The sequence below is a fragment of the Muscardinus avellanarius genome (genome assembly GCF_963383645.1).
Source record: "Muscardinus avellanarius genome assembly, chromosome: 11".
In the NCBI taxonomy this organism is placed as follows: Eukaryota; Metazoa; Chordata; class Mammalia; order Rodentia; family Gliridae; genus Muscardinus; species Muscardinus avellanarius.
Window position 1 is genome coordinate 101507619 of NC_137797.1, and position 15267 is coordinate 101522885.

General features: G+C 42.8%; 1 protein-coding gene across 1 annotated transcript in view; it reads right to left on the reverse strand.

Annotated features, from left to right (window-relative positions):
• LOC308269644 (pregnancy zone protein-like) overlaps positions 1–15267 on the reverse strand; it is a gene marked incomplete at both ends in the record, with an annotated part of 43405 nt that overhangs the window by 7991 nt on the left and 20147 nt on the right. Inside the window, 15 exons of the mRNA XM_080705009.1 lie at positions 293–470; positions 750–824; positions 1675–1831; positions 2463–2550; positions 2812–2988; positions 3362–3465; positions 5293–5330; positions 5874–5992; positions 6161–6287; positions 6998–7226; positions 7657–7873; positions 11073–11172; positions 11898–12062; positions 13965–14114; positions 15229–15267. The exon at positions 15229–15267 is cut by the window's right edge and continues 104 nt beyond it. Coding sequence (XP_080561135.1) covers positions 293–470; positions 750–824; positions 1675–1831; positions 2463–2550; positions 2812–2988; positions 3362–3465; positions 5293–5330; positions 5874–5992; positions 6161–6287; positions 6998–7226; positions 7657–7873; positions 11073–11172; positions 11898–12062; positions 13965–14114; positions 15229–15267 — 1963 coding nt within the window. The remainder of the gene's footprint in view (positions 1–292; positions 471–749; positions 825–1674; positions 1832–2462; positions 2551–2811; positions 2989–3361; positions 3466–5292; positions 5331–5873; positions 5993–6160; positions 6288–6997; positions 7227–7656; positions 7874–11072; positions 11173–11897; positions 12063–13964; positions 14115–15228) is intronic.

Genomic DNA, 15267 nt, shown 5'->3' on the forward strand with positions numbered 1-15267 from the left:
CTATCAAGCTTTGCCAAGAAAGTAAATTAAACTCCCCCGTGCACACTGGGGGGTCTGTGTCTCTTATGTACTTGTGTGGTCCAAGATATTTGTGTTATATAAAATCGGAAATGTGCAGATTAATAAAATGGCCTGTTTTACTGAGAGAGTGTTAAGTGTTGGCTCAACGATCATTATCCCGATTGTCATCGCCATTACGGAAGCGTGGCGGTGGTGAACGCACTAGAGGTACACGTCCTCTTCTCGTTCACTAGTGATGGTGAGAAGGAAAATTCGCACCAGCAGCTCTTACTTTCTTTCACGGCCTCTCTGTCCAGCGACTGAAGCAGCTCGCTCCGCTTGGCCTGGTTTCCCGCGAGCGCGAAGGCGTAGGCCAACAAGGCCTTGGTGTAGACAACACTGTCTTGGGTCTCGGAGATGGAGCTCCAGGCCGTTTCCAGGCAGAATAGAGCATTACGGACCATGCTGTGCTATAAAGCAGATGAAAGGGTGACCCTGGAACAGCAGAGCCAACCTAATGTGCTGCCCCTGGGTTAATCCTGGATTAAAACCCCCAATGTGCCTACACAGTATTAGAGTTCAGACCAGGGCAGAGTTTCTCTGCAGCTTCTTAAAGGACCTCATTCTTTATATTTTAGTGAAATATAGTAAAATTAAATACCGTAAAAAAATCACCATGAATTTTTCTCAGGTGTGGGGTTTTATTCCTTACATGTATGAAGGATGTGGGGGAAGGTACTTGTACGTACTGTGACAGGCAGGGGCATCTCTAGCAGAGCAATGGTGATGTAGGCAGAGAGGGTCACCTCGTCACTCACTCCGCCCTGTAAGGATTGGAGGCAGAGTCTCAAACACTCCAGGATTCATTAGCCTATCTGCTAACACTCACTCTCTCTCTCTCTCTCTCTCTCTCTCTCTCTCTCTCTCTCTCTCTTCTTTTACATATTTATTTAATTTATTTTTGAATGCAGGGATATTCTACCTTAGCATTATACTCCCATACTCCTAACCCTATTTTATTTTATTTTTTTGTTTTGAAATAGGGTCTTGTTAAGTTGCTAAGGTTGGCCTCGAACCTGTGATCCTCTTGTCTCAGCCTCTCCAGTGTTGGTATTACAGGTGTGGGCCACCATGCCTGACTCCTTTTGCATTTTTTGTTTTCAACAATATATATATATATATATATATATATATATATATATATTTTTTTTTTTTCCTTGTGCCATATTAATCACCTTTTCTCTCTTTTAATAATATACTGAACTTAGGGATTTTTTTTTTTTTTTTTGCTTCTCGGTAGTAGGCATTCTACCTCTGACTTAAACCCCCAGCTCTATTTTTACTTTTTATTTTGAAACAGGGTCTTACTAAGTTATGGAGGATCTCACTAAGTAACTGAGGCTGGCCTTAAACCTGCGATCCTCCTGTCTCTGCCTTCCAAGTACTGGGATTACAAGCGTTCGCCACCATACCCGGCTTGCTTGGGGCTTTAAAAAGTACTATCTTCATTCAATAAAAAGTGACTATTTTGTTGCTAGATTTCAGGAGCTTTAGAGTCTACCATCCTTCCCCAAAGCGATGTCCTCCACAGGACTGAAGGACTCATGAGAAACGCCATGCCCGCCTCCACATCCCAATCTTCAGGAATTAAATCACAAGTAGCGAAGGCGCCACCTTCATGGCGTTGTTCAGCAGGGATCCGGAGCGCTGGAAGCAGCCGTTCTCCTTCTGTCTCTGTGAGAGCCAGGTGAGAGCACTTGTGATGTGTGCGTTCTCCACAAAGATATGTGGTCGAGCCTGGGCAAAGGCCTTGAGCACGAACGCAGTGAGCCTGCCCAGCAGAGGAGGGACGGAGTCAGGGAGTTGACCTCTCTGGTGGAGCTCACCATACCTGTAGCCTCCAGACCCTGACCATCGCAACTGAGTGGAGGAAATTGTCAGGGGGGATTGACGGGGGATGATACTAATGAGCTGAATGTTTTCTAGTCTCGCCAACACCTGAGTCTCTGTGTTTTTTTCTCTCAACTTTATTGATTTACCTAGAGTTGATGCGATTTACTTTTATTTTCTTAGGTGTCGTTTGTCAGAACCCTCAAGTCTCCCCACCATCAAAACTGCATTTTCAGAACAACTTTACCTGATCTTACTAAAGCACCGTCTCTTCCCAACCTCTCCTTCTTCTTTTTCTTTAGTGTGCTATGTGGCAGCTTCTTCCTCTGACTTTTCACATAATCACTATTCCTGCTTTATATTTTTATTTTTGTGGTTCCTTATTTAACCACAATTTGCTGTGCTACCGAGGGGGTGAATTTTCAGAGATTTTCCTAACCGGCATGGCACATACGCAGAGTTTTTAAAGACTATCAGTCATGCATGAATGAACCCCAGTGATCAGAACACAACTATTTCTAGAATCCTGACTGTCATGGATCAGCAGAGAGCACAGGCAATAGTTATCCTACCAAGTGTTTCCCTGATTTCGGCCACCATGGTCCCCGAAGGTGCTGTAGGAGCCATCACTGTGCTTATAATTCAACTGTCTCTGATACCCTGGAGAAGAAATGCACGTAGATTTAGGAGATAGCAGAGACATCCAAAAATTGTTGTTTCTTCCTTAATGTTCTAGAAGAATCATAGGGCAACTGCTATCTTACTAAGAGGCCTCCAAGGCTTGATGAGATTATTGAATTTTCTTATTGCAAATCATAGCAACAATAATTATGAAATCTCCATCAAAGAGATGCTGATTTCAGTTCACCATAGGATGCGGGGAAGCTCAGGGAAGTTACCTGTCTGGAGGTCATCTCTCACCGTTGACGAGGTAGCCGATGGCCTTGGACTTGATCTTCTCTGTCAGCTGTTGGGTCTCATTCAGATAGTTCAGGACATAGATGTTAGGGACAAAAAGAACCATATTCTGTTCTCCACAGCCATAGGGCATCCGGAGAAGGTTCTGGAGGTTTTGCATTGCTGAACCTAGTATATCACCTGGGGAATAAAAGTTATATAAAAAGAGCAGAAAACAAACAGGGATGAAACAGTGGCATGTGGAAACATCTTTTCTGATGGGCCACGTGTCTGGTAAAAATGAACTACCAAGCGTTTTCTAATCTGCTAGAAAGTACTGTACCTAGTAAATCACCAAAGAATGGTACCAGGCTGTGACCCTTCTTGTGTTTTAGAGTAAACCAAGACATAACAGGCAACTTAACATCTACTTAACACCTTTCTAAGTAAAACACAGGCAGCCCTCAGCTCAGTTCCTCAATCCAGTGTAGAGCGTTAGGGATTTTATTAATCATGGATGAGGGGGCCCATGTCCTAGAATTGTGGAAGGAGAACAATTGGTTGAGAAACTCACCCAAAACTGAATATGTGGCCCTGGCAGATCCTTCAACCACATTTGAAGGAACTTTCAGTGACAATTTTTCTGGCATTCCAGTATCTAATGAAAGAAGACACAGACTAATAATAATAATAATAATAATAATAATAATAATAATGACAAGAAGACAAAAAGAGAGGAAAATGGGAGAAATGATTTACTTTTGCTACAAATATTTTTCCTCTACATAATCTAGATGCAATCTTTCATTTCTCTTAGACATTATATATATTTCTTTGATGCAACTCAAATGTCTCCTAGAGCCAGGATTAGTGTCTTAGTGAAGTTTGCTCAGTTCCTTGGCTTTCCTTAGAGGTCTATACCTTATAGTATACTTATCTCCTTTTCTTCACCACTTATATCAATTTCTACTCCTTAGTGTGATTACAATGCACCGATAAAAAATTTAAAAAAGATTTCAGCTTTAACATTGAGGGATATTGGAAATCTCTTGAAAGTTTTGGGTGGAGAAAGGACATGACCCAGTTGCTCTGAAATATGCTTTCAAGGCTCCCTCTTGCCATGAGAGGGAAAAGAAGGATGATCAGGGCACCAGTGAAGCTGAGACGGGCCAGGAGGAAGGGCAGGAGAGGAGGAGGCAGATTCTAGATATAACTTGAAGGTGGAACCAAAGAGATTCACGAATGGATTGACTGTGGATTGTAAAAGAGCATAATAAAAGAAGAGAACGTCTAAACTTTCATCCTTCCCAAGTAGAAGAGAGCAATTTCCATCATCTGAGATGGAGAAAATCATGGGTGAAGCGTTTGTGGCAATTGGCAGGCTTCGGTGTTTTGAACATGGTGGCTTTGAGATGCTTATGCGACATGCAAGCCCATGAGGGTAGAAACGAGTGGGCAGCGGGGTGCGTGTGTTTGAGTTCAGGAAGGAGGCGCTCAGCAATGCATAAATGTGGTCTGTAAGATGTAGCTGTTCATAAAGATAGGTCCTTAGATGAAACTATTCACGTGGTCCCTGACCAACGATGTGTGAGTTATGATGATGTAAGGGTGATGTACATTCAGTAGAGGCTGTGGGCACTTTGGAGTTTACACTTTGATCTTTTTCTGGACTAGCTACGTATTATGATACTCTCTGACCATAGTGGACCAAGGTGGTGAGCACAGCTCCCAGACAGATGCGGAATCCTAAGGATGAACTTTGTGCCTTGGGACATTAGGTTGAGGAGATTAAATGCATCTGTGACTCAGGATAGTTTCAATTTATGATGGGTTTCTCAAGTGGCCATCCCAGCATAACTCGAAGAGCATCTGCATGGAGAACAGATCTGGGACAGAGCATCATCTTCAGAATGATTCCACATGGCACAAAACTGAATGCTTAAGTTTGATCTGGTTATCTCAATGGTTTGGTCAAATATTGGGTTTCTGCACGTTAGCAGCCAAGAATTCCTCATTTAAATAAATTGCTCAAGTACAAAGATGAATATATTTAAGAGTTTGATAATAAATACTATTAGTGCCACACGGGTATTTCAGTACTTTGAATACAATTTAGGGGAAAGTTTGGGAAACACAGATGTACTATTATGGGTCAACAGTTTTAGTCTTGATTATCAGCCAAGAGACTTTTGACAAGAATTTTTACTTCTGTATGTTTTTTTTATCCTTAATATATGGCAACAACAATAATAATAATACTCTTAGTAGTATTTGTCTTTGATTATCCTAAGAAAGTTGAGCCCCATTCTAAGTGATTTTTTTTTTATCAGAAAAAGGATTTTCCTTCACAAATGTCTTTAGAATTAGATTTGGGAGAGTGTAAGAGTCTTTGCTTTTTTTCTCCCTCCCCCATTGGAAAGCATGTCTCAAAGCACTCAATCCACAATTATAGCAAATGGCTTAAGAGAATTTAGTTTATTTTTATACTTGCCCGATGCACAGTACAGCGTGTTGTAAGTTTCTTCCTTCTCTATTCCTTCAGGCTTTGCATTGAGAGAGAGAGAGAAAAAAAGCAAATAATAAAGTGATATTGAACATCTGTAGGAATCGTCAATAACTTTATTTTTTTAAATTTATTTATTTTATTTATTTTTGTTTTTGCGGTGCTGGGGATGGAACCAAGGGGCATTGTACCTCTGAGCTACCTTCCCACTTATTTTTTATTTTGAAACAAGGTCTTACTGAGTTGCATGGGGCCTCACTAAGTAGATGAGGCTGTCTGCGGACCTTGATCCTCCTTTCTAAGCTTCCCCAATGCTGGGATTACAAGTGTGTGCCACCACGCCTGGCACCATCAATCACTTTGAACAGAGGAGACAGTGTTACTGAGAAACTGAATTGATGTGTGCATATATGCCTCTACCATCGTGTACCCCTTAAAAAAGTATGACTACCATGCACCAATAAAAGAATTTGAATTGAGGACGCATCTATACTTGGACATGAAATGACGTCATCACACGGAAATGAGATAATACTATCGTGTACAGTAAAGAGTTTGAGAAGCAGAGAGAACATTCGCCTACCTCGACGATTAAGGGCTTTATGATAGTATCCTTTTCCACCATCACGGCATCAGCCACCTCATTGCCACAAGGTTCCCGAGATCCAAAGTTTTCCACAGAAGCTGTGAAATTCACCTTTCCTGGGGAAGAAGAGTCCTGGGGGGTTATGCAGGGATTCTAGATTTAATAGCTTCTTCAGCTTATGTCTTTCTGAGATAGGGAGGACAAAAGGCCGGGGGTGGGGTGCGAGCAGAGAGCAAATTATTACGTCGTGACGAGCGGGATTTGTGAAGAGATCGACCACTCACCCAGGGACTTTGGGGTCACGGCCCAGGACACGGTTTTCCGCTCGTTTCCACAGACACAGTGAAATTCTTCATGGTTCTCCACTGGGACAGCCAGGAAAGCAGAAGAGACCTCCAGCCGCACCCTGACCTATCCTCCACACCCAGACGTGAATTAGTGGCAGGATGTGGTGGAGGGTCAGAGAAGCTGAGAGCGACGGCACCCAGCGGTCCAAAGCCTTTGAGACACCGTGTACACAAGGCCGGTCCTGTCTAATCCCTTGCAGCTCAGCTGTTTGTGAAATTAAAAACCTGACAGGCATGAGAATCCATGCCCAGGACTTAGCCTTGTGCCAACCCAACAAAAAGATGTTTAAGTCAGACTTAATTAACCAATGAAGCCATCAGGTGGAAATAATGTCTAGGTTTAGGAATACAGAGAGGTATATCCTTTTTTTTTTTTTTTTTTTGGTGGTACTGGGAGTGGAACCCAGTAGCTTTCTACCTCCGGGCTATACTTCCAGACCTATTTTCTATTTTATTTGGAAACAGGGTCTCACTAAGTTGCTGAGAGCCTCACCAAGTAGCTGAGGCTGGCTTCAAACCTGTGTGATCCTCCTGTCTCAGCCTCCCAAGCGCAGGGATTACAAGCGTGCGCCACCACGCCCGGCTACAGAGAGGTATAAATGAAAATAATCTTACCACCTTGGGCCTGTGAGGTAGCTCGACTCTGAGCACTCATTTTCTTCTACACTTAGGATATATCGCATTTGGCCTTGACTTTCTAGAAGGTTCCTTAGGAGCCCTAGGCCAAGACTACGCTGGCTACCAAGCTCCTTTTGTCTACTTACGCTCCCTCACCTGGACACAGTGGGAGAAGTAGTTGAACACGGTGGCCTTGAGGGTGAAGGCTTCTCCTCGTACCACGGAGTAGGGGAGGGTGAGTTCCAGGAAGAAGGGCTGGAAGACTTGAAGGGAGGCCGTTGGGGAGAGGCCGAGGCCTGTGGTTTTAGACAAGCAGAGGGCACTGGCCTTCCACTCCGTGATGGAGTCAGGGGCTTTCACGGCCAACTCGCTGCTGCCCGAGGAACTAGGGAGGGGAAGAGAGGAAGACAGAGAACAAATCTCACAAACCATGGCTGATCTAGAACATGGCTACTTCACCATCATGCACACTAAACCCGAGGGAAGGCCGGCGCTGCCAGTGAGGCCTCTGAAAGCCCAGGCCACCTGCTTACGTGAGCACCTCTCTCCCTTCTCTCTATCTTTTCCCTCCTTTTTCTCTCCCTCCCTTCTTATATTCTTTTCTTTTTTCTCTTAGGACAAGGGTGACCTCCTGCTTTGTATTATTTTTAGTTATCTCAGGGCCAAATTAGACAAGACACAGCATTGGTTAGCTGTGAGGACAATAATAATAATTTACCAGAGGGGAACGGAGCACAACCGAAAGGCACTGGAGCCAAAGACGGGCAGAGTGACTGAGTGGGATTCAAGCCCTGTCCTGAGCAGCTCTTACTTACTCAAGCACCAGCAGGTCCCAGATCCAGGTCTCGGGGAAATACTTGCGGACCGTCTCTTTCACTGGCACATCGAAAACCTCGCCTCTGACTTGAATCAGGTAATCTCCGTCTCTAACACCAGCTGCCCGTTCAGGGAAGCCTGGTCGACCCGCTGTGGGAAGACAGCACACGGGTCCCAAGGTGAGCCCCATTTCCATCGCCCATTTCTCATAGCCGCCTTTTATTCTCAAAAGGAACAAGGTCATATGCTCAGGGAATGCTTCTTATTGGAACCACGTCGCTCACCAAGTTCTTTCTTTGTTCCTTTATTCTAGAAGAAGGCTAGTTCTGTCGCTTCTGCAAATACAGGCTGGAGGTAAACGTATTTTCTCTCTCAGTAAGAGCCAAGGCGTCCCTTTCTAAGATGACTACTTAACTGATGAAGGGAAGGACCAAGATATTGAATACAGCCGACATTGCCACTCTACACTGAGATGATGACCGTGTTTTTCACTGACAGTGAGAATCAAGCCAGGAGGGAAGTGAGCTGAGGCCAGAGGACTTCAGCAAGGAACGTGAATAGATTTGGAGACAGGAACGGTGAGTAACAGCATGTAGTAATGTGCACCTTATAGACCACGGGTACTCCAGAGAAAGACTAGCCAGGACGTGGTGCACACCTATCATCCCAGCTTCCCGGGAGGCTGAGGTGTGAAGATCACAAGTTGAAGGCCAGCCTGAGCAATTGGCAAGACATATCCCGAAATAAAAAATAAAAAGGGATATAGCTTAGTAGTAGAAGGCCCCTGGGTCCAAAACCCAGTGGGAGGGATGGAGGGAGGGCGAGAGAGAGACAGAGAGAAAGAAAAGAGAAAAGAGAAAAAGGAGACTGAGAAAAAATATGAATGAATGAATAAATGAACCCACTGTAGTTTGGTTAGCAAATACTTTTTTACCAAGGTGGAGCATCAGATGGTCATTGGTGGATCAGAAACATAGGAGAAGGGAGGGCACTCCAGGGAAGAGGCAAGGTACATATATTCAGAGGTAGAAAAAGATGTTTCAAAGGGATTCTGAAAAACCCATCCAGAGTAGAATATCTATTTGGAGGCTATGTATAACATTGTTGAGTAGGTATAACTATATGATAAAACACCACGAAGGTTAGAATGAGTAAATTAGATCTGTCAAGGCAAGGGTTAGTTAGCTTGATAGAAAAGAAAGTGACACTCCAGTGATCAGAAGATACATATATTTTTTTACTTCTATAATAAATTCTTATATGTGTAATATATAGACTCTATAATACATAAAATAAAATCTTATATATAATCTCAATACATGTAAAATATCTTTATCATAATATTATTATATATTTAGATAGCTCTGATCTCTGGGATGACACTTTTTTAAGTATAATTACATACAGATGTGTAATTATAAAGGCATAACATATATATATAAAATTATGGAGTTGAACAAGCTTTTTTAAAACCTAAATTACAGTAATCCTATGAATTCTGAAAGTGGGGACTAGCTGAGGAACAGGAGGTAAGAGAAGTGTTTAAGGGCGGCCAACCTTTCACAGCATGCATGTTAGGTTGTCACAATGAAGTCCAGGGGGAAAGAAGGGAAATTTGTTTGTCTTTCAGAAATACAGTTGGAAATAATGAGTTTCAGGGCTGAGGAGATATAACTGGAAACAAGAGAAGGATAGAGACAACCCCCGCAGGAAGCATTGTATAGAATGCTACAGGAGATCTGAGATAAGACTGCAAGGGCGGTACTCTGAATTTTCAGCTGTTCTGGATCATTCCATAGGCAAGTTTTCTCTTAAGACCGGAGAGAAAATATATGCTGAGTGTTGAAAACTATGAAAAGTAATTAATAGCGCTTTTCAGGATTTTTAAAAATAAGAGCATGCATTACATGGAACCATAATTAGGCTGTGTCTCATTTTGTGTGTACAACTCCTCTGAATTTAATGGTCGTTCTGACTTTAGATACTAAGACATTGTGTCATCAGAGAACTCCAGGAGTCTGTGAATTTTCAAAGTCATTAAAATTGAGGGGTGATAAGAAATTGTCCCTTTGTTCTTAAACCAGTATTGCTTATTCACTACCCGGGATTTTCTTTCTGTTGATGGAATAGTCTAATTTACTTCCTCGTTTATCACTACATCTTTACTCCCCCGTCTTCCCAGGTAAATAATTTTACTACACTAGAATATGTGTTTTGTGTTTATTCCTTTCTTTTTTTTAAACTTTATACTACCACCCGCATTTTTTTAAACTAGAGAACAAACTTAGTAGACAGTCATAGTTAGAGAAGTCTCTGCAGGCCTGATAGCAAGCGGTAGAAAAGAATTTTTAGAATCTCTTTAGCTTTTCTTTTTTTGTGTGTGGTACTGGGGGTGGGGCCCAGGGGCATTCTACCTTGGAGCCCTGGGGGCTTGGAGCCCCCAGCCCTGTTTTTTTATTCTTTATTTTGAAACAGGGTCTCCCTGAGTTGCAAAGGGGCTCACTAAGTTGCTGAGGCTGGCTGCGAACCGTGATCCTCCGGTCTCAGCCTCCCGAACGCTGGGATGACAAGCGTGCGCCACCATGCCTGACTGAACTTTTCTTTCTTTTAGGTACCACGGAGAAAACACCCACAAGACTCAAAGTATATTTGTCAAACATTGAATTATTCTATGATGCTCAATGTGTAATAAAATAATTTTGATTTTAAGAAGAAGCCATGGCATAGACAGTATCCACGGGGTCCTACCCTCTCCTCAGCCTCCTCTGCTATCAAGCAGGGATATGGAGAAGCTGCCTGTGCTATTTCCACTCCTGGCCATAAAATTCACATTCATAAATGCTCATTCTTCCCCATGGTTGTGGCCCTGAAAAGAATACTGGAGATGGCAATATCACCAGAATAAAGTAGAATGGTTATCCTTGGCTCTGTTTGGCTGGTCTCATGAGCTACTGGACAGCTACCTGTTTTTTTTTGTGTGTGAGCAGAAATATATGACGATATGCAAAGCCATGGAGAGGTGGGGTTTGTTTGTTACCGCAGCATAATAGATCTTATCCTGACTAAACCAGATGTTGAATCTATAGTGGATAAGAAAGATATGAAGTAGCACATGTATTAAAAGCTCAAACAGACAACAAGACAATTTTGATGTGTGTGTGTGTGTGTGTGTGTGTGTGTGTGTGTGTGAGAGAGAGAGAGAGAGAGAGAGAGAGAGAGAGGCAATAATTACTTAAAGGTCCTATTTTCCTATTTTAGTGGGAAGATGTTACTTGTAGATAACTTGCCAAGAAAGTTGATGCAGAGTCATAGGACCCAATATTTAGAAAAACAGTATTTTTTTAAGATTCCCCTCCCACTTCAGTAAAGTATAATTTTTCTTTGAACCCAGTGGTGAAATAAGGCACAATCTTACCTCTTCGAAGGGCCGTAGGCACCGGTCTATATGTCTGAGGTACCTGACATAAACGTGGCTTATGGATTTTTGAGTTGGTGAAAATATCTAATCCTATTGCCTGAAAAAAAAGTAACTTGTTAAAGGAAGTTGTTTTTTTAAAATTTGAATTAAAAGTGTCCCCCCACACCTCATGTGTTGCCAATGTGGCCAGGTTTGGAGGTGGGACATGGCTGGAAGATGTGTGTCTCTAGGGTATGACCTTGGGCATTGTCTGTCCTAGGCCTTGCCTCTTCTTTCTCTGAGAATCAATGAGAGCAGAACATGATTGTGGTAATTAGCTTCAAAATCAGTTTAAGCTGGGCGTGGCGGTACACACTTGTAATCCCAGCATTGGGGAGGCTGAGACAGGAGGATCTGGGTTTGTGGACAGCCTCGGCTATTACTTAGTGAGGCCCTTTGCAACTCATTGAGACTCTGTTTCCAAAAAAAGAATAAAAAATAGGGCTGGGTTCCATCCCTAGTACTGCAAAAAAAAAAAAAAAAAATCAGCTTAAGTTTTTTCTTCTCTATTTTAATCAATACTTAGTCATATGGTTGCAATCACACTACCCTCATGACCCTCAAAGTAAACCATTTGCTTTTAAGGTGACACAGAAATCCATGTTTGAAGATCTGGTGAAAGTTTTTCTATGTCTCTGAGTTTCTAGTATTGCTCTGTTCCATCATCCATCATTTTGTTAGAGCGTGTGGAGGAATCGATCCCACAGCCCAGCAGCCTCTTGTTCCTCCATCTTAATGAAGACTTGCACACAGTTTGGGTTATATTTTTTTGGGAAGAATTACCTCGAACATGCTGAAAGCATCCTCGCCGTGCTGGACCTGCTTCGGCTCGTACACGATCCCGTTGTGGACGATGTTTTCCCCTTGGATGCAGTGTTCACCGTCTCCATTGGCTCTACCTTCGTGCTGAATCCTGAGTGATGTCTTCACTGGCAGCAAATTATATACCTGTGGAATCCAGGGGCCATGGGGAAACTTGCTTGCTTTTGTGGGAAAAAAATGTCAAGTGTGATGATATTCAAAATGGCATTTAAAAGATTACAGTGTTTGCTTCACATCACCACACTTATGTTATAAAGGACAATACAGAGGGTTGTGCAGTTATATGAAAAAATCCTAATTTTTTTTTTTTTTGGTGGTACTGGGGGTGGAACTCAGAGGCTTTCTACCTCTGGGCTTTACTCCCAGACCTATTTTATATTTTATTTGGAAACAGGGCCTCACTAAGTAGCCGAGGCTGGCTTTGAACTGTACGATCCTCCTGTCTCAGCCTCCCAAGCGTGGGGATTACAAGTTTGCGCCCGGCAAGATCCTAATCCTTTTTGCCTAAAGGAAAGTGTTATTCCAAAAGGTGGCATGGATGGATCAAAGTCGATGTAAATATCGAAGGAGAGTGATTTACTAGGGGGTGGGAAGGGCTGAGGGAGTCACGGCGGAGGTTGAAAAATGGGTACTAAGACACAGTTAGATAGCTGTGGTAAGTTCTAGGGTTCCACAGCGCAGCGGGGGACTATTGTAAATGATAGCCTACTCTATAGTTTATGAAGAAATGAAAAAGTGCAGCTCCCAACTCAAAGTAAGGACAAGGAGATTGGCATGTTAACTGCCCTGATCTACTCAGTACATGTTATATATGTATAGGAATATTGCCCTCTGCCTCATAAATGTATATAATTATGACATGCTGATCAATAATTAAAAATGTTTGAGATGAAAGTGCTAACTACCTTGATTTGATCATTTTCATCTCAAACATTTAAAAAAATTTTATAATAATTAATAAAAAAAATCTCAGAGGATTTTGACAGAGGAAGAATAAAACCTAAGTCTCTATCTCCAGCTGAGTGTGGTGGTGCACGCCTGTTAATCCCAGGACTTGGGAGGCTGAGAGGGGAATTGCAGGCTCGAGGCCAGACTCTAGATCCTCAGCAGCCAAGGGAGACACTGCTTCAAAATTAAAAAAATAATAATTAAAAAAAAGGGCTGGAGGTGGAATGTCCCTGGGTGTATTCAACTCCCAGTACCAAAAAAGAAGAGAAAAAGAAAAAGAAAAGAAAAAAGAAGGTTCTTCATTGTAAGACATTTTAAATTTAAGTTTGAACAGAAGGTCTCTTCTGTCCATGGTTAAACCGCTAGTGCTTAAACTGCAGAGAAAGCTTAAAAATCTGGCATTTTGCATGACACCTGGAAAATGCTGTGGGTTTGGAAGTGGTACTGGGAGAAATCCCAGCTCAAAAATCAATTCGGGTTCAAATTTCACCTCCAAAGTCTACTTTTGGCGTGTTCTCTCCATAATTATTTTCTCTACTATAATTGTCACACGTTTCTTCAGCCATACAAGACTAATGCCTACCTCAAACGAGTATTCATTTATTCATTCATTAAAAATGTGTTGAGCAGCCGGGCGCGGTGGCGCACGCTTGTAATCCCCGTGCTTGGGAGGCGGAGACAGGAGGATCGCACAGGTTCGAAGCCAGCGGTGCTGGCTTAAGAGACCCTGTTTCCAAATAAAAAAATATAAAATAGGTCTGGAAGTGTAGCCCAAGGGGAGAAGGGCTTCCAGGAACCCCAGTACCACCAAAAAAAAAAAAAAAAAGTGTTGAGCACCTGTTAGATAAAAGACACCGTGCTGGGCACAGGGATAAAATGATAAATTAGATTGCTGTGTCATCCAGCCATCAAATAGAAAGAAGTGAGACGATGCACCTCAAGTACTTTGCTCAGTGACCGGGTGACATGGAGGACATTACACCTGCCACTCGGAAGAACAGGTCCTCTGCAGTCTCAGCTTGCGAGAATGGCCGCATCCCGTGAGCATCGTGTGATACCCGAGACTGCAACAGGACTCACAGACTGCGGCGACAGCTCTGCCTCCGGCTTCATCAGCAGCACGCTCTGGTCTACTGCGCGGAGGGCACACAGGGACAGGGGCGTGGCGGTGACCTTCAGGTGGGTGTCCGAGGCCGGGGGGCTCTGCGCTGAGGAGAAGCTCAAATTCACCTGCAAGAGGAATCATTAGAGCAACAGCTTTTGCGAGTATTACTGTCTGGACACTCCCTCTAGGTTAAGTTGAATACCTCCCACCCTGTCTCTCTTTCCATCTTAGAGTGGGCTTAAGTGATGAATTTTCCTAGGAGCTACCAATTAAATGAACCTGGATATACGACTGCAGTTCAGTTAGGTTTCCTACTACTTCTTATGTAATGGGGGAAATATAAATTGGTTTTTTTCATCTCTGGCTTATGTTGTCAAGCTAAATTACACTTGTAGTAATTTACTGGTTTCTGCAGGTTGCAGAATGGAGGTGCTCTGGGGGTACGAAGGGTTATAGTTGACAAAATCTTGTGATTCATCATTTCCAGTTGAAAATTTTGGTCACAAAACATTTTTATTTTAGTTTTATTTATTTATTTATTATTTTTTATTTGGTGGTACTGGGGTTCCTGGAAACCCTTCTACCTCCGGGTGACACTCCCTGACCTATTTTAATACTTATTTTTATTTGGAAACAGGGTCTCTTAAACCAGCGCGGCTGGCTCCAAACCTGCGCGATCCTCCTGTCTCTGCCTCCCAAGCGTGGGGATTACAAGCGTGCGCCACCACGCCTGGCACAAAACATTTTTAAATTTTCGAGCATGGTGGCGCACGCTTGTGATCCCAGCATTTGGGAGGCTCAGACAGGAGGATCATGGTTCGAAGACAGCCTCAGCTATTTAGCGAGGCCCTTTGCAACTCAGTGAGACCCTGCTTCAAAATAAAGAATAAAAAATAGGGCAGGGGGTATAGCTTGGAGGTAGAATGCCCCTGGGTTCCATCCTTGGTACCACACACACAAAAACACTTTTGAAATTAAAACTATGAAAAATTTATAGACAAATTGATTTTGAAAACCACATGAATTTCATGATGAAACAAGCGTTTTACCAAATTGCACCTGTGGCCAGGTGCTCTGGACACAGCCATGAGGCCTCTCTGGGGAAGATGGCATCACTCTGTGACTTTATAGGTTCTTTGGAGAAAAATTTTACGAGCACGGTATGAGTCTTTTCCCCATTTCTTTATGTTCTGTGCTTAGGGGAGAATAAAAGGACTAGGAGTGAACAAAACAGCTCACCTTGTTGGCAAAACATTTTTCAATTTCAAGAGTCTGAGT